Raw genomic sequence first — 18722 nt, 5'->3', positions numbered from 1 at the left:
TAGGTCAGGTTCCCCTTTCAAAGGATACTTGTCTTGGTTTGTTATCTTGTATGCATTTGAGTGATTATTTTATTCACATTTCATTACCTCCCACTGTATTCTCAAGAGAGTCATGTAAGGCCAGGGACCATGTCTAGTTTTGATCACCACCATATCCCTAGGGTCTAGAACATAATAGGCATTTAATAAATACTTGTTGAATGAATGAATACATGAAATGAAGGATTGATGGGTGGATGGATGAGATCTGTGCCCTCTTCTTTACAGAATGTTTCTACTACCAATTTCCTATACTGGGTAAGACGATCTCTGGCATCACAGCTTGCTCACCTATAATGTAAAGGACCGGACTAGAAAATGTTGATAATACTTTCCAGGTCTACCACTTTAAATTTTGGAATTTGAGAAAAAATATGCTCTATTAACTATACAATCACATAAGTAAACTGCCATATGATAAGGTCCAAGGGACCAACTGGATAATAGCATTTTTGGAGGTTTTAACTGATTCACACTGAAGTAAGTATGCTCCAACTTTTTATTAGGACCATGAGTTATCTTAATTTACTAAACATTATCCTGGTAGCTAGAAGAACATGAGTGACTAATGAACCCTTTTGCAACCAGACACTAAATAACTTAATGAATGAAATTAGATTATTCTAATAATCACATTTGTACAGGTACTTTGCATCCTAAATAAAGTTCTACATGCTATACATTTATTTGTAATGAAAGTGCTTCTAATTAATTAAATGATCTTGTACAAAATTCATACCACTGATTTGGTAATTCCCATTCAATGAATAAAATACCATTTTACTACAATAGCATTAGTATAATTGCTAAGTATTTTAATTTGATTTTATTTAACTTTCAAGAGTAAATTGCAATCTGTTTCTAAATAATCAAGGGAAAATTCTAGTACTATTTAAAGTGGAAATTATTTTCTTTTGAGATATATTTAATTTGTGTCTTTACAATACTGAACTTACAGATGAAAAAAATTTACCTTAGTGAATCCCTGTACTATGAATACCAAGAAAACTTAGGTAACTGCTTTTTAAAAACTTTTTTAGTTATTAATTCAATAAATTAATATAATCGTGGTGACATCTTTTTTGTCTAGCATGAATAATGCTTTGATTATGGCTAATGACTTATATAATAGATTTTCCTGTTTAAGTATCCTTGAATATAATTTTCCTTACTTGCAATTGTGTTTAATTGAGAAGTTCTTAGCTATAATTAGTCTTCATTTTTATAGAAGGTTAAATTAAATGAGCTAATTCAAGTGAAACATTTAACTCTATGCTTGGCAGTCAACAAATGTTAGCTTTTGTTATTGTCATAGCTCATCATATTCTTGAAATAAATATTTTTGATCTGTGTTTTCCAAACTAATTTGGTCACTGAGATTTAAAAAAAAATATCTACTAAAATCACAGCAAGGAGGGCATGACAATTCACTCCAGTATTCTTGCCTGGAGAATCCCCATGGACAGAGGAGCCCAGTGGGCTACATACAGTCCATGGGGTTGCAAAGAATTGAATGCAACTGAGTAAGCACAAACACACAAAATCACAATGTAGTGTTGCGGTCCTTTAATGGACCGGAACCTGGTGGTCTGGAGTCGCTGATAAGAAAGCAAAAGAGAGAAAGAGGCTAATATTCCCTGGATTATGCAGAGAACCAATAAAGCCCTAGGACAGGGCTTGTACCACTCATGGAGGCACAGGGCATCCTCTCGAAGAGGTCTTGAAAGCCCGGGCAGGAAAGTGAGCTCAGCAGGTTTCTGCACTCCAGAGAATTAGCCAGAGGGAGAGAGAGAAAGAACGACATGGGGTCTCTAGTGGAACAAGGGTATTTTATTAGCAGAAATGCAGGTTATATATCTTTAGTAAAGTAATTAGTCATTACAAAGGATGAAAATGGATAGTCTAATACACACAAGGTTGCTGACACTGAAAAGTCATTGAAGGGAGCCACTGAGAGGAATCCAGGCAGGTACCATTTCCCATGATCTCAGTCCTGAGAACTGCATCCAGCTCTACTTGTTCCTGGAATAGGAACTGATAAGGAACAGAGAATCCTTGAGAAATGGCACACAAAGGAAAAAAAGTGCAACATATTGGATTCTTTAAAGTTGAACATCCCCTGACAATATAGGAAATGCAGTTTCAGATTAAGCTATTAGTATATAAAGGTTAATTTTTATTCTAATGTAATGGAATTCATCAGTTATACTTGGAACATCTTGGTTATCCTAGGGCTCCATAACTGAAATAGTCCAATCATGATCATAAGTACAGTTAGTACTGATATCACACATATGGATAAATAAAATTTATTAAAAAATAAGAATTTCAAATTATTTTAAAATTCCTACTCATTTTCCTTTAACATTAACAATCATGCTTATTCTTATCAGATTTCTCAAGAAAATATCAAGGATTAGTTATTTACTCTTTGTAACCTCTAATTTAGATTATCCAGGAAAGTTATGTGAGAGTAAGGGTATATGTCATATTACTTCTCAGCCAGTCATTTATTTTAAATGGGTGCATAGTAGCTATGCAACTGTGGTGTTGGAGAAGACTCTTCAGAGTCCCAAGGAGATCCAATCAGTCATTCCTAAAGGAAATCAGTCCTGAATATTCACTGGAAGGACTGATGCTGAAGCTGAAACTCCAATACTTTGGCCACCTGATGTGAAGAACTGACTCATTGGAAAAGAACCTGATGCTGGGAAAGATTGAAGGTGGGAGGAGAAGGGGATGACAGAGGATGAGATGGTTGGATGGCATCACTGACTTGATGGACATGAGTTTGAATAAGCTCCGGGAGTTGGTGATGGACAGGGAAGCCTGGCATGCTGCAGTCCATGGGGTCACAAAGAGTCAGACACAACTGAGCGACTGAACTGAACTGATAGTAGCTATAAATGCTAATGATCTAGAGAACTTAACATATGTCACATTGACTCAATATCTGTGAAACAATTTAAATATGCATTAATTATACTGCTAATTATCATAATGATAATAAGCCTCACCAGCACCCAGGAAGAGATAAGGTGTTATACTGAACACATCAAGAGGAGCCAGCTGTATTTATCTGGAAATAGGGTTTGTGGAAATAGGGGAAATAGAGCTTTGGGATAGGTGATTACTCCTAACCTTGCATGGGGTGTAGCCAGGGGTCAAAAGGTGTCAGCCTGTCCTGAAGTCGGGCTGATTCTACTGAATCAGATGGGGGAAAATTTACATTAGGCATTCTTTTCTTTCTGCTTAAAATGACCACACGTTCATAATAGAATAATGTACCTGCTCTAAGATGATGGATTAGATCACATATTAAGAGTTATAAAACATGTACTTAGAATTTCCAATCTAATCTCTGGTTCTTTGTACCAGCTAGGACCGTGTTTGGCATATAGTGAAAGAATAATAAATATTTGTCGAGTGAAGAAATAAATCAACTGTACAGATTTTATTTTAGGTGTGTGTTTTTTTTTAACTAATCCTCCCCCAAAGATACACCTGCCCTTACTTTTTACCATCCTGTCCATGTTGTAAATTTCATATATAAACTCTTCTACCTGGACATCATTTTAAAATATATCAAAATTTTGTCCTTGGAGTTAGCTGGAGCACTTGTTTGAAAAACAGATTCCTAGTTCTTATCTCAAATCTACTGATTCAGAATTAGGGATAAGGCCCTGATTTTCATTTTTGTTCAAGCCCCACTGGTGAGTCTTCTTCAAAGAATCCAAATTTAGTGATTTCACTGAATCTACTTGGTTCAGTGTTCTCCTGTACCTATCAGTTGAATTTCTCACAGCCTATGAACTCCTGGTAGGTGGATGGGTCTGGCCTGCATAGCAATTTACATCTCATGGACAGACTCCCCACAGCTAATGTTGATCATGGCTTTCAAGGAATGTTCAAAGTCTCTTGTAATGTTTATGTCTCTATTCAGTCCTCTTGCTCATCGCCAGATGGATTCTTCTTTAGGTACATTCTCTCTGCTGACTTCTATAGACTAGAGAAAGGGCAAGGGGACTGATCCTGCTGCCATAGCTTATGTTTAAACAAGATAACAGGGAAAGCAATGATAGGGGAAGGAGCCATTGTTTTCTAGTGTTTTGAATATGTGTGTGTGTGTGTGTGTGTGTGTTTGTATGTGTAAATCAGTATAAAATGCATCACTATGGCATCAATCACACCAAACAAGTTCTAGTCACCTAAAAAATTGAATGCGTGGATTTTCATTACTTTTTCTAAATAATGTTTTAATATTGAATTATAATCTCCTGATTATTTTGAAAGTTTAGTTTTGCCATCTGAAATTTTTAAACTCAAAGTAGTTGAGCAGAAGTATAAATGAATTCTGAGAGCGTATCATTCTTCCACTGGTAACTCACACTCGCTTAACACTTAATTCCTGATAGTGCCCTTACAGTCAATTTGGCTCATCTTTACAATTACTCATACACTGCTTAAACACTCTAATTAACAATAATTATTTGCATTTTCAACTTAGTGAAACAAAGATGGGAATTATTTCAATTACTAATCCAAAAAATTACAATTCACAGAAATAAGTCACAAGTAATGATTCACTATTCTCCTAATTCTTTCTTAAAATTTTGTATTTATTCTTTATTAGGATTCTGTTTTTGTCATTTAATTTTCTAGTCTTGAAAAACTGACAATAACTGTCAGAGCAGAGACATCAGATGTCAGTTCTAATATTCATCATAAACTAAATGAGAAAACATGGTTTATTATAGTGGGCTCATAAATGGCTGGTAGGTCTTTTTGTTCTCACTTTCATACTGATTTTGAAACTGATGCTTATGAGGCCATCTCAGCGGAGTGACATGGACTTCCAAGCACACCGCATCTGTCTCTCTGCTTGCTCTACAATGATACTGTCCTCAATAGGCAGTATGTCCAGCCATCACATCAAGTCATGTTTATTTCTGGAGTGAGCACCACAGGAGTAAATGCTGGAAATAAAAGGGTGGGGAACAAACTATTTAAAACTAATATTACATTTGGGCAAAGGCTGACAATTTTGAAGAAATGGGACTGTGGTAGCTTTAGACCAGTAACAAAAAGTGTTATACTAAGTTCTATGTATGGGGCACTCTACATGTATAGTCCTATGAAACGCTCATAGCAACTCTCTGATACAGAAGGACTATTATCAACACCATTTTGAAGATTAGGAAATGGAAACTAGAGAGTTAAAATAACTTGCTAATATATAACAGAGCTGGGGTTTAAATCCAGCTCCATCTGATTTTAGAGACTGGGCGCTTTACCACTACCTTTTGATTTAAAGTGAATGCACACTGTAATAAAACACCAACAAAACAAAACAAACACAAAAATCCAACAGCACACAAGGGGAGGTAGGATAATTATACCTCAAAATGAACATTAAGAGAAAATGAGACAATTTGATCTTCGTCAAATATTAGCAAAGAGGTTGCTATAAAGCTTTTAACGTCTCACTGAAAAATATAGTAGCTCTTGGTTTTGAAAGAATATTGCAAGGTTCTTTCTGTAGATAACACTAAACAATATAAGTTATTCAAAGGAATTGTCAGGTTTTTAAAAGTTCATTTTGTGTATTATGTTATTTTTGTGCTATGTTAAATGGGGCTTTCCCCCCACTCCCCCGATCTCTAGAGCAGTAAGGGCTTCCCAAGTGGCTTAGTGGTAAAGAATCCACCTCCCGATGCAGGAGATATAAGAGATGCGGGTCCAATCCCTGGGTCAGGAACATCCCCTGGAGAAGGGCATGGCAACCCACTCTAATATCCTTGCGTAGAGAATCCCATGGTCAGAGGAACCTGGCAGGCCACAGTCCATGGGGTCACAGAGTTGGACACAACTGAAGTGACTGAGAATATGTGCATGCACCATGTTCTTATGCTTTATGTTGACCATACCCTGTGATCTTTACTACTTTGCGTGCGTGCTAAGTCACCTCAGTCGTGGGAGACTCTGCAATGCTATGGACTGTAGCTCACCAGGCTCTTCTCTCTGTGGGATTCTCTGGGCATAAGTACTGAAGTGGGTTGCCATGCCATCCTAAAGGGGATCTTCCCAACCCAGGAATTGAACTTCATCTCTTAAGTCTCCTCCATTGGCAGGTGAGTTCTTTATCACTAGCGCCATATGGTGTTAAATGACAAATGTTTTGGTGACCCTGAAGATGAAAGTAAACCCGGTCTATATTTGAAGGACCACTCGGTCTCCTTTGCCATCTCATCTTCCTCTAATCTCTGTTTTAAATTGTGACGTAACTTTTATTGAATTTACTTGGATTTCTTCTTTGAATCCTAGATGATATTTCCACTTGTGTATTTCACAAGCACTTCAAAATCAGTATGTCTAAAGCTCAGAAAAACAGGAATTCCATCCTGCTGCTCCAGATTTCTCCAAGTCACTGGCACTATCATCCACTTCGTTGTTCAATTCAAATACCCGTGATTTATCTTTGCCTTCCCTCTTTGCTTACCGCCTTTGTGTAGCACCCAGGTCTGACAATTCTATGTCCAAAATCTTTCTCTACCCTCTCTATTTCTACTACAACCTCCAAGGCCAAGCTATGTCTCACTAGGTAGGCTGTAATGGATATCTGTTTGCTACACCTGCAATTTCATTTCTAGTATTTCACTGCGGGTTTTTTTGTTTTTTGTTTTTTTTGGCCACATCTCTTGGCACCCAAGATCTTAATTCCCTTGGATCAAACCTGGGCCCCTTGCAGTGAAAGCCCACATTCTTAACCACTGGATCACCAGGGAAATCCCTTCATTGTGAATTTGAATTACATTTTTCTAATGACTAATGATGTTGAGTCTCTTCATAAGTTATTGCTTACTTTCCAGTAGTTATGTATGGACATGAGAGTAGGACCATAAGGGAGGTTGAGCACTGAAGAATTGATGACTTTGAACTGTGATGCTAGAGAAGACTCTTGAGAGTCCCTTGGACAGCAAGGAGATCAAACCAGTCGTAAAGGAAATCAATGGGAAGGACTGATGCTGAAGCTGAAGCTCCAATACTTTGGCCACCTGATGGGAAGAGCCAACTCATTGGAAAAGACCCTGATGCTGGAAAATAAAGACGGCAGGGGAAGAAGAGGGTGACAGGGAATGAGATATTTGGATGGCTCACTGACTCAATGAACATGAGTTTGAACAAACTTTAGGAGATAGGGAAGCCTGGCATGTTGAGTCCATAGGGTCACAAAGAGACACGGCTTAGTGACTCAGCAACAAGCACAATATCTTCTTTAGGGGATATGTCTGTCCTTTGGCTTCCCAGAAGCTGTGGGCTTCTCTAATGACTCAGTGAGTAAAGAATCTGCCTGTAGTGCAGGCAGATTCAGTCTTCCATTTCAAGATAGCTATTCTCGACCCTTTGTATTTCCATGTGAGTTTTGGAATCACCTTATAAATTTCTGCAGAAAGTATGGTCTGGGATTTGGATAGGGGTCATATTTAGTTTGCAGACATATTTAGAGAATATTGCCTTCTTTAAAATACTGTTTTGTGATCTATAAATATAGGATTTATTTTCATTTATTTATATCTTTTTGTATTATTTATTGCTAATGTATAGGAAAACAATTGATTTATATATATTAATCTTGTGTTTTGCAAATTTACTCAACTTGCTTGTTAGTTCCATTATTTTTTAGTGAATTCCTTAGGATTTTCCATAAACAAGATCATGTCATCTGTAAATATAGTTTTGCTTCTTCCTTCCCAATCTGGATACTTTTTCTTTCTTTCTTTAACTAATTGCCCTGGATACAACTGCCAAAAAGTGAAAGAGAAAATCTCTCAGTCATGTCCAACTCTTTGCGACCCCATAGACTATACAGCCCATGGAATTCTCCAAGCCAAAGTACTGGAATGGGTAGCCTTTTCCTTCTCCAGGGGATCTTCCCAACCCAGGGATCAAAACCAGGTCTCCCACATCGCAAGTGGATTCTTTACCAGCTGAGCCACAAGGGAAGCCCATACAACTGTCAATAAGACATTTAATAGAAATAAGAACTAACATGCTATCTTATTCTTGATCTTAGGGAAAGAGCACTGACTTTCACCAGTGTGATATTAACCCTGATTTTTTGTGTGTGTGTGTGGATGCCCTTTATCAGATAAAGGAAATTCCTCCTATTTCCAGTCTGCTGAGTGTTTTTATAATGAAAGGGGGCTGTATTTTGTTAAATCCCTTTTCTGTATCTATTGAAATCACCATATTTTTTTTTGGTCTCTTTTTCTATTAATATAACTCATTATAGTAATTGATTTTTGGATGTTAAACCTTATATTCTTGGGATAAATCTCACTTGATTTGGTGAATAATCCTTTTTATACATTACTGGATTTGGCTTGCTAGTAGTATGATGAGGGTCTTTCCATTTATATTCATAATAGATATTGGTCTGTAACTACTATTGGTCTGTAACTTCTTTACTTGTAACGTAAAGAAGTATGGTTTTGGTATCACAGCATCTGGCCTTAAAGATGAATTGATAAGTGTTCTATTTTATAGTTTGAAAGAGTTTGTGAAGGGTTGGTAATAATTCTTAAAATGTTCTCTAGAGTTTACCAGTGAAGTCAACTGGGCTTGGGGTTTTCTTTGTGGGAAGTTTTAAAATCATTAAAACAATTTTCTCAGTTGTTATAGTTCTATTCAGGTTTTCTGTTTACTCTTGAGTGAATTGTGGTAGTTTTTATCTTTACAGGAATTTGTTCTTTTCATCTAAGTTGTCTGATTTTTTTTTGATATACAGTCTTTCTAACCTGTTCCTTTAAGGAGTACTATCTCATCAGTTTTTCTACCAAGTATAAAAACCATAATCTGTTGGAGAAAATTTTAATTTAGATATGAAGCAACTCTATTTGTTTATTATTCACAGGGATAAAGGTTAATAAGGATTGTAAGCTATTCCATTTTTACTACATAATTTTTGTTAATTCACAAGGACACTGAAATAAAAAGTAAGTTCTTTGCTTTACATAAAATAAGCAATAAGTAAATAAAAGACTCATTAATATTGATTATCCCATGGAAATATTATTTTAATTTACCCTAGCATGTTCCTAGATTTTAAGGCTCAGTTTGACTGTCTCTTGTTGTTAAAAAAACCTTTAGCCTTGATTTCATATTCCAAATTAGAGCTTTAGAACCTGTTTTTTTCAAGGTGTATGTATGACTGTAAATTCTTGTGTAGTTGTAACACAATTCACTTTGGAAATCAGAGACAGGTAAACTCCTCTGCAATATGGGAATCATCCAAGAACTTGGATTGTTTTCAAATTATTTAGAATTTGACAAAACTCAAAAAGAATTTGCCAAGATTCATCCTCTGTGACTTTAAAATCCAAGAGCAAAGTAGAGAAATATAATCTGCAAGGCTGATATTTACACTCAACTAAAAACTCTTTTAGGTCCATGAACTTTCTGAATCTTTTATTCAGCCCTTTAGACTTCCCCATATTTCCTCCAAAAGAACAGTGAATATTCTGTTTCACAGTTCTGAATGTTGATACTGGGAACATTTTAAGCCTTAAAAACAAATTCACATCTCCTTTGATGATAATTTGGTCTCACATATATCTTACTTTACAAAAAATTGTTGTTGAGATTACAGTACTAGTAATAGTTACAATAATAGTAGTAATAACAATGGATTTCTGCTGAAAATATAGGCATTCTAAATGATACTTGTCTTTATAAAATATTGATCCATATTCTGTCTAAATCATCTGTGAATTCAGATTACCTTCTGAAATAATTATATAAGGTTATTACTTACCTAAGTAAGCAATCACTATAAATTTTATAAATGTGTATGTATACTCATAAGTCTATATGCATATATTTTTTTTTTCCTGTGTTCATTGGGTACATAATTTTGGCCGCACAGGTTGAACTTCCCAGGTACTTGCCTACGTCAGAGACTTTGTATCTGTATTTCCCTCTGCAGTGAGGATCTAGCCTCCAGTTTGCATCCTTCCTGTCCTTTAGGTCTTGGCTCAAATATCATCTCAGAGAAGCCTTCCCTAGCCACTTTTGTTATGAACTGAATTTTGTCCTCTCAAAATACATAAATTGAAGCTCCAATCCTCAATGGAACTGTATTTGGAAATAGGTGCTTTAACAAAGTAATTATGATTATACAAGAACACACAGCGGAGCCCTAATCTGATGAAGCTAGTGGTGTCCTTACTGAAAGAGGAAGAGATACCAGGAAAGCACATACACAAAGAAAAAGTCATGTGAGGACAAAGCTTAAGGCATCCATCTACAAGCCAAGGAGGAAAGCCCCCAGAAAAACTAAACCCAGTTACACCTTGATCTGAGACTTCCAGTCTCCAGAACTGTGAGAATAGGAATTTCTGTTATTCAAGCCACCCAGGCTTTATTTTGTTTTTTATTATTATCACCCAGGTGATATTTTGTTATGGCAACCCTGGATGTCTAACACAGCCCCACTCCAGTTGTCTTCTGTAGCACTTTTACAAATTTTAAATATTCTATTAATTCACTATTTACTTGTTTATTGTCAGACTGTCCTTTTGTAAGGTCAGAGAATTTTCATTCATGCCTTATACCTGTGCCTGGTATCTGGAAGGTACTCAATAAATAACTGTTGAACAAATAACCAAAGTATCCAAAAGCCACAGTGGACTAGGCATTGTGGATAATGGATAACTATGGGATGCTAACCTCTGTTTTTTTTTTTTTTTAATTCAGTAGATGGTTATTTTTAATCACAAGAGGAACACCATAACTTCTTCAGCTCACGAGTTAAAAATCCAAGTGTTTACAGGAGTCAAGTAGATGTTGTAAGTGAATATGTTACTTTATGCAAATAAAACTGAAAGTTTTTCTCCATTTTCTATTTTATATTGGGGTACATAGCAAATGGAGAATGCTTTGCCAACCTAAAGACAACACCTGCTTCTGAGTCAACTATTCCCATGGGCCCAATGTTGTCAGATCTAATATTTAAAAAGAAGTAAAAAAAAAAATCTATATTTTTATGTGAAATCTTATGATTTAAAAAAGTTGACAACTAATGCAAATTTGTATAAAATACTGCAGGCCAAAACCAACAATAAAAAAATAATAAAAGGAAAAGTATGCAGAAGTCGACGAGAGGCTTTCAAGGAGATCTGAAGCTACGCTAGCTAAAGGTGGAGCTCCTTTCAATGCAGGCACTGGAGGCCCTGCCCAGAAGAACCCGACTTCTCCACACTATATAATCTCTCTTTTCTTTCTCCCTCACTCAGCCTTAGTCTCTACTCCCATCCACCTCAGCTTCCTTTTCCTTTCTTCTTCATTTCTTCTCTCCTGCTTTTGCCTTACAGCTGCCAATATCCTTGCCTTGCAACCAAAATTCCTGAAAAAATTTGTTTCTGATCCAAAAAGGTGGAGGATAGGAACATGGGCGCTACTCAGGGATAACTGCTCCCTACTCTCAGGCTTAAGAAGAGCGTTGTTGAGAAAAAAAAAAATACATCACACAGAGGGAGCTGTCATCTTTGTGAACTAGGATGGAGAACACAATAAGATGCTTGCTACCATTTATTAAGCTGCCACAAAATGTTAGCAATTTTAGAAAAAAAAATAGTTAATGTTTATTGAGTGTTTGCTCATGTAGGGAACTCTATACTCAATTGAAATCAAGAAAAGTGCAGATAGCTCCCCTAAGTCCTTTCACAAATGTTCAGGAATTCAGAAACTGTAAATCATGAAGCAAGGCCATATAGAATTTACTTGCAAAATTCTGGAGCCTCTGTTACTTTCCAATTCTAGCTTTTGCTTGTCTGGCTTTTATTTTGTCACTTCTGCATATCTCTTAAATAAAAAAGTCTTGTGTTTGTCTTCAGGGTTGGTGAAAATGAGGGAAAGATGAGAAGCTTACTTTCTACTCTTGGTGTGGTTGTATCTTCACATAGGAAGAGGAATGATGGCTTGGGAAGAACCTCAAGAGAAAAAATAGACACAGGAGAAAAGAAAAGGAATTGGTTGGAGGGGAGTAAGCTGAGGCCAATGAGGACAGCTTGAGTCTAAGGTGTGGGAACTCACACGTGTTTCTCATTGGGTAAAAATAAAAAATGGGAAAATTAGGAAGTCCCCAAATAGTTATCTGTTATTTTTATGATTATGTGAGTGAGCTAGATGGATCTTTCTCATTTTATCACTCCATTACCCTATTTGTTCCTAAAATCCTGCCTAATTCCCCCAAAGCTCTTTTAATTCTCAGACTGATGTTCCTGGGACCTACCCTCTCCTTGGAAAAGCCCTTCCTCTGCTTATTTCACTTAGATCTAGTGATTTAAGTGACCCAGTGGTCTAAGTGAATGCCTGATCCCACACTGGTGGTAATGACTGAGCATCCATACTGCGTTCTTAATCATGCTTTCAGACGAAAGTCTAAATGCAGTACCCTTATTTCCCCAACTAGCACAATGATGGGCAGAGGTGAAACTCAATTAACTGAGTGGGACTAACGAGTGGGACTTCATTTGTTTATATGTAACAATGATGAAGCTGAAGCTCCAACACTTTGGCCACCTGATGCAAAGAGCTGACTCACTGGAAAAGACCCTGATCCTGGGAAAGATTGAAGCAGGAGAAGGGGATGACATTGGATGATATAGTTGGATGGCATCACTGACTCAATGGACATGAGTTTGAACAAGCTCCAGAAGATGGTGAAGGATAGGGAAACCTGGCGTGCTGCAATCCATGGGGTCACAAGGAGCCGGACATGACTGAGCCACTAAACAACAAACAAATGAACAAGTGTCTGGTAAGTGGGTCTTTAAGTTTCTCAAAATGTTCTCACTTTTATATACTATAACTGTCATATATTTCTTACTGGAAATAATGACTCAAATTCCAAAGTGCAAATGCAACTCACCCTTGCCTCTAGACATGGAGGCAGGTTCGCCATAAAATCCACATACTTTTCCTTGACTTTTTTTTAGGCCACACTGAGCAGCATGCGGGATCTTAGTCCCCCTAAAATCCACACACTTGTGTTTCCCGCACATTTGTTTCTGATGGAGCAAAATGTCCATTTCAAGTATTGGGGAGTTTCCTTTAAAAATTAGGTGTTATTTTTGCATGTATTAGCATTCAAGGGATCAATAGGATAGGACCTAATCCACTGCCTGACCACTGCTGCTTTGAGGAAAACATGGGCCCAAAATGAGGTGAGACACTGGTCTGAAAACAATTTTAACTTGACAAAGTACAAAAAATACAGACTCACACAATCTCTTTCAATCAACAGCCTCAGAATAATCTTGTGCTCGCAGAGAGGAATGAGTATTGAAGATCTACACTGAAGACATATTGCCTTTATCTTATTGGTTAACCTTCCCATTTTGCAATTCTGTGAAAATCTCATGAGCATTCTTAATTTTTCAAAGTATTTTCCTATATTTCATTTTTAAAGCAATAAATAATTCAGAACTCACACTTTCTTCAGCTAAAGGCTTGCCACTGTTCTTCCATTATTGTCAGTTAGCTTTTAACCAGAGGTATTTCCCACTTCAGCTATCATAAGTTATCACAAGCTATCATAAGCTTTTAATGTTGGTGCAAACATTTTTCCTTTCCCTAGACTGCAAAGCTAGACATGTTATTATTGTACATTTTTCCTGTTTTAGATCGTAAGCTTCTTTACATAGTTTCATAAAAACCTATGTCCTTGATATCACAGAAAGGTTTATAAACAAAGTCTTAATTTAAATCCAAACTAGTCCCAACATCAGTCTCCTGAATTTCAGCAAAGTGAGATCAATGTTATCTAAGCCTGTTTAAAAAGGGTCAATTTAAAAACTAAACATAATGCTTGCTTAATAATATTTAGTCTTCTAATTTTATTTTCTTGGCTTTTGCATCTAGAACAACAATTTCACTTTTTCTATGCAGCTATTCCTGAGATCTCTATTCTTGACTGCCTCCCTAAATTTTTGGAAAGACTCATAATAAAAATTTCCATAGATTCTGTTTTAACTTTTCCATTCTTACTCATCTTTACTTTCCATGAGGCAATCCAATAATGAAAAGCAATGTTAGTTAAAAATACTGTCTCTAAAGGCCTGTCAAAGCTTGGAATTTAGCATGTATTTTGGAGAGACGTCGGGGTGTTACAGAGAGTGCTCGGGTTTTTCTATTGCAGAAGTAATACTGGAAATCTCTTGCTACTTATGCCTTCAATTCCTCAGTGATTCTGGTTGCTCAACAACATACCTGGGAGCTTATATGTCTTCTTAGAAATAACAGAGTTACTTTGGAAAATAAGCACTTAGGAAATGTTCAATCTCTTGTCACCATGCACTACTGCTTTTTCCAAACTGTTCTAGGCAGACCGAGCAAAATAGAGAAAATTCTTACCTCTTGAAGGACGTAAGACAATACACATCACCAGTAAAGCAAGCACGGCAGAGGTGGCAACTCCAAATACAATTTTTAACCATGTCTACATAAAATAAAGAAAATTAGACATATGAATGGTTTCTGCTAAATAGTAGAAATGGCAAGATTTTGTTTACATTTAAATCCGCTTTCTCCCTCCCCATAAAGCTTTTGATTGTCTTCCACTGATCTGGCTATAATTGCTGGAATTCTTCCAGCCCTGCAAGGAGAAATGTTTCCACAGTATATTTAGAACAATTCCCCTATCCTAACTCACTCCAGGAAGTACATACTTATGTACAAATCCTCACCTTCTAAACAACAGAAAACTCTTGATTGTGCTCAACTCAGCCAGCCCCCATCATTTAGCAGTATCTGAGGCTACATATACTAACCTTCATTTTTCCAGATGTTTTTGAAAGTTAGCTAATTCTGACTTCAGAGCGTGGGTCAACAGATCTGTGAAAACCGTTGAAAGAAGCAGGTCTGTCTTCGTAGTTGGAAGTCGAAGCTAGGGCAAGTTTTTTTTTTTTCTTTCCACGGACTTTCGAAAACCGTGCCAAATTTCAAAAGATTTCTGTAAAATTAGAAACAGATTTTGGGGGCGTTCTTGGCCTTGAAATGAACTGTGAGTGGCTCAAGGGAGGTTTTATAGCCTTCTTATCCTTGTAAATTCTACACCAACATCTGCTTACGTTGACATACAGAGGTTTTTTTAAAATATTTTTTTTAACAAGTTTAGGTTTATGTTTCATTTTCTTCTAGAAATCACTTATGAATCATATTGGAAAGTCATGGGGTTTTGGATAACCTTTCTATTTGCAACCAAAAGAAGAATTTAAAATATAACTTTAAGGTGTGTATAATATACATATATCTAACTTTTAGCAGAGGAAGAAGATTAAAGCCACATAAGATTTTGTAAGACAGACTCCATGTTACTGCAATTTTTCTTTCTCTGGGAGATTATGAGGTACTGCAGACAGAAATGTTTTTCTTTCAGCACAATTTCTTTGTCCATATAGCACCATATGCACTTTCAGTAAATACAGAAGTTTAAAAATTCAACTGTCTAAACCCACGACTGCTTTACTTTAAAGAATTAAAATGCCATCTGGTGAAATTTAGTATGGGTTAGGTGTGTATGCACAGGCCAGAAAGATGGAAAGATCAGTAAGAATAATTTACCAGCAGACCTTTGAAAGAATGAACATGGCTTTGCAAAAGTGATATTTTTGCTTCCCTCTCAGAATATATTCTGAGAGAGAACAGTAATTATAAAGCCTTTAAAATAAATAAAAAGCATTTGAAAAAAGAAGTAAGTCATATGTATAATTTCATTTTGGCTAAATTTGCATAAATCCCAAGCAATCGGTCAACCTGACATCATCTGACATCAGTCTGAATTAAAACACACACACGTCCACATGCACACACATACCAGTTTATCAGCGTATGTTGGCTGCTTCAATGGAACTCCTTTGGATAGATTCTGTTGTTCCTCATAAATACAGTTGTTAACCTACTGTGTGTTTTTTCCCCCACTCATGGGTCTCAACCTGACTAAAACAAACTTCATGGTGAACTTTCATGGATTTTTCATGAACAGTAATGAGGAAATGTTTCTGAAATCATTTGCTGTTTGCTTTAGTCAACCGGTCTGACTACCATGGAAGGTTTTCTCCAGCAAAGTGCAGGACAGTGGCTTGTGAACTTCCTTTCAGACATTCTCCAGACATCCCTCCCTGAATTCCAGCCTTATGAAAATTCTGTTGAGGAAAATGAGTCATGAAGCACTTACTGGCAGCGAGATGTAGCCACCCCAGGTTGGAGAGGCGGCCCTCCCTCCTTTGCAGTTGATGGGGCCAGCTCTTTGCAAACTGGAGCAATCATTGAGATAAACATCCAAGTTGTGCTATATACATGTAGGCATCTCCGTGTGCTTGTGAAATCCTCAAATTCAAGATAAAAGCCACCAGCCAGGTTCCAAATGAACTGCTGCTACCATGTGGGTCCTCTCACATGTATTGCCTTCTTTGGAAAGTTCACACAGCGCATTCTCAGAAGTTCTGTTCCAGCTGCCAAGGCTCCAAAGTCTCCAAGTGCTTTTTAGTGAGTTATTTCCACGACTTTACATCCTGAAGAGGAACTGACTGTAGTAAATGATTAGGGCATAATTAAAATGGTTACTCTTGGCTTTAGCAATTAAAAATGTACTGACATGTGACTTGCCTGGGTACCACTTAGGACTTCAGTTAAGTGTGGGTGTCTATAAGAAACTCATTTGACAGAATCTAAGAAGAAATCTGAGTGCTTTAAGAAGAAAAAGTTTTGATTGAAACTTTTAGTGAGAAGGGAAAATATGAGGCTAAAACATGTTTCTTTAATTTTGTTTGTTTTTTCCTTGGCTGGTTGGGTAATTCAAACTGCAAATTTTGGAAGATTCTGACTAGTTTGAAAGGTTTCAAGAAAAATGAGACTGACTACAGAAATAAAGGGGAGTTAGGGATACAGTGCTTATAACAGAACTACACATATCCATCCCTTTGAGATAATGTGTAAGTGTTCTAATTTTCATCCAAACAAGTACTCCCACAAAAATAACTTAACATTCTTTTAATATTATAGCATCTTTACTGACTTTTTCTCCTTTTAGAGTCAAAATGCAAATTCTAATGCTAACATTTTTTAAACATTAAGGAAACTCAATATATCCTTATTTTATATAGTTAGTTAACATCCAGTTAACATTTTTTGGGGAAAATAATTATGAATAAGCCAGGGGGTGGAAATAATTATGAATAAGCTATGGTCTGTGTCTTCAGGAAACTTACATTCTTCTACAAGCCTGGCAACTGTCTGTGTGTATGTGTGTGTGCTTATGCTTAGTCATGTCTGACTCTTCAGGACCCCCTGGACTATATAGCCCATCAGGCTCCTCTGTCTATAGAATTTTCCAGGCAAGAAGACTGGAGTGGGTTGCCATCTCCTCCTCCAAGGGAATCTTCCGAACCCAGGGATTGAACCTGTGTTTCTTGCCTCTCCTGCATTGGCAAGTGTATTCTTTACCACTCCGCCACCTGGCAGGTGAGTCCTTACATATTTGTTACTTTTGCTTTCCTGGAGCCCTTGCTGAGAATGAACCTGAAGCTGGCCTTGTGTTTAGTAGAAAAAAGTGCCCAAGAGCTCCCTGGTGGGTTTGTTGATTGCTACATGGACCCAGGAGGAGAGACAGAAAGTCAACATGGCACATGTTTGTGATCCTTAATTCAAGTCTAAGTCTTATTTTTATCGAGACGGAGACTTTCCTCATTTAGCAATTCTGGACCTATTCATTGCTGATAAAATGGAAAGTATGACTTTGGCCTATAAACGATTAAGAGCAAGTATTAGGATACTAGAGACTAAAGTGAGCTTTTTCCAGAGATGGAACTTACATGTTTTAATTTAAAATATGACTGCATTTTAGTAAGCCCACTGAATAAGTTAACTATAACATAAATCCTTAGCTTGCTATTTAGTAGCAATAGAACTATTTAGTAATAGCTACTGTGTCTGCCAAAAATGATTTTGATTTAGATGTTTTCCCAGAAAACACATTCAGCTGTATATTCCTTGAGTGTGAAGGTTAAGACAATGTTGAAAGCATAAATAAGGATTTTGTCTTTTTAATTTGGGGTAGGGAGATAAAGAAAGATGCTTTCATTAGTCAAAAGCTAAAACATATTATTAAGGTTGGGCAATAACTCTAAAATGAAAGTTTGCTCCCAAGAAGGCCATGCCTGTCCATTTGTCTTCTCACATTCAGTAAAAATTTCCTGCCAACTGTTTTGTACAAAGTGCATTAATACATTTCCTTTAACTCATACAAAACCCATTTTAATGATTAGGAAATGGAGTCCTGAAAAATTAGGTAACTTGCCCAAGATTCCAGCAGAAAACATTGTTACTATGGTATATTGAGTCTTTGTGGTAAGTCTTGAAGTTGATTCCAAAGCTTAGTTATTTTTTTAATTTTTTAAAATATATTGATTCCAAAGTAATAAATATATTTTTAAAAATTAAAAAAATAATAAGTAAAAATTTTAATTAATATCTTACTGAGTTTTCTGTTGAAAGGCATCCGAGTATGATGGTAGAATAATTAGAGGTAAAATATGTGCAGTCCTCACATCTTCAGAGAACACTGTTACGCATGACTCCAAAGATCTCCGTCTTACTCTACAGGGTCTGCGTCCAAAATATCA

General features: G+C 36.6%; 1 protein-coding gene across 1 annotated transcript in view; it reads right to left on the bottom strand.

The window, feature by feature from the left end:
* Nucleotides 1-15013, bottom strand: part of FAP (fibroblast activation protein, alpha) — a 78086-nt gene extending 63073 nt beyond the window's left edge. Inside the window, exons 1-2 of the mRNA XM_010859022.1 lie at nt 14871-15013; nt 14455-14539 (exon numbers count right to left, since the gene is read on the bottom strand). Of these exons, the coding sequence (XP_010857324.1) occupies nt 14455-14539; nt 14871-14876 (91 nt within the window). The 5' untranslated portion in view covers nt 14877-15013. The remainder of the gene's footprint in view (nt 1-14454; nt 14540-14870) is intronic.
* Between the last annotated feature and the right edge of the window lie 3709 nt (nt 15014-18722).

This window comes from Bison bison, unplaced genomic scaffold, assembly GCF_000754665.1.
Source record: "Bison bison bison isolate TAMUID 2011002044 unplaced genomic scaffold, Bison_UMD1.0 scf7180017864452, whole genome shotgun sequence".
Taxonomy (NCBI): domain Eukaryota; kingdom Metazoa; phylum Chordata; class Mammalia; order Artiodactyla; family Bovidae; genus Bison; species Bison bison.
This window is presented reverse-complemented; position numbering and strand designations above follow the sequence as displayed.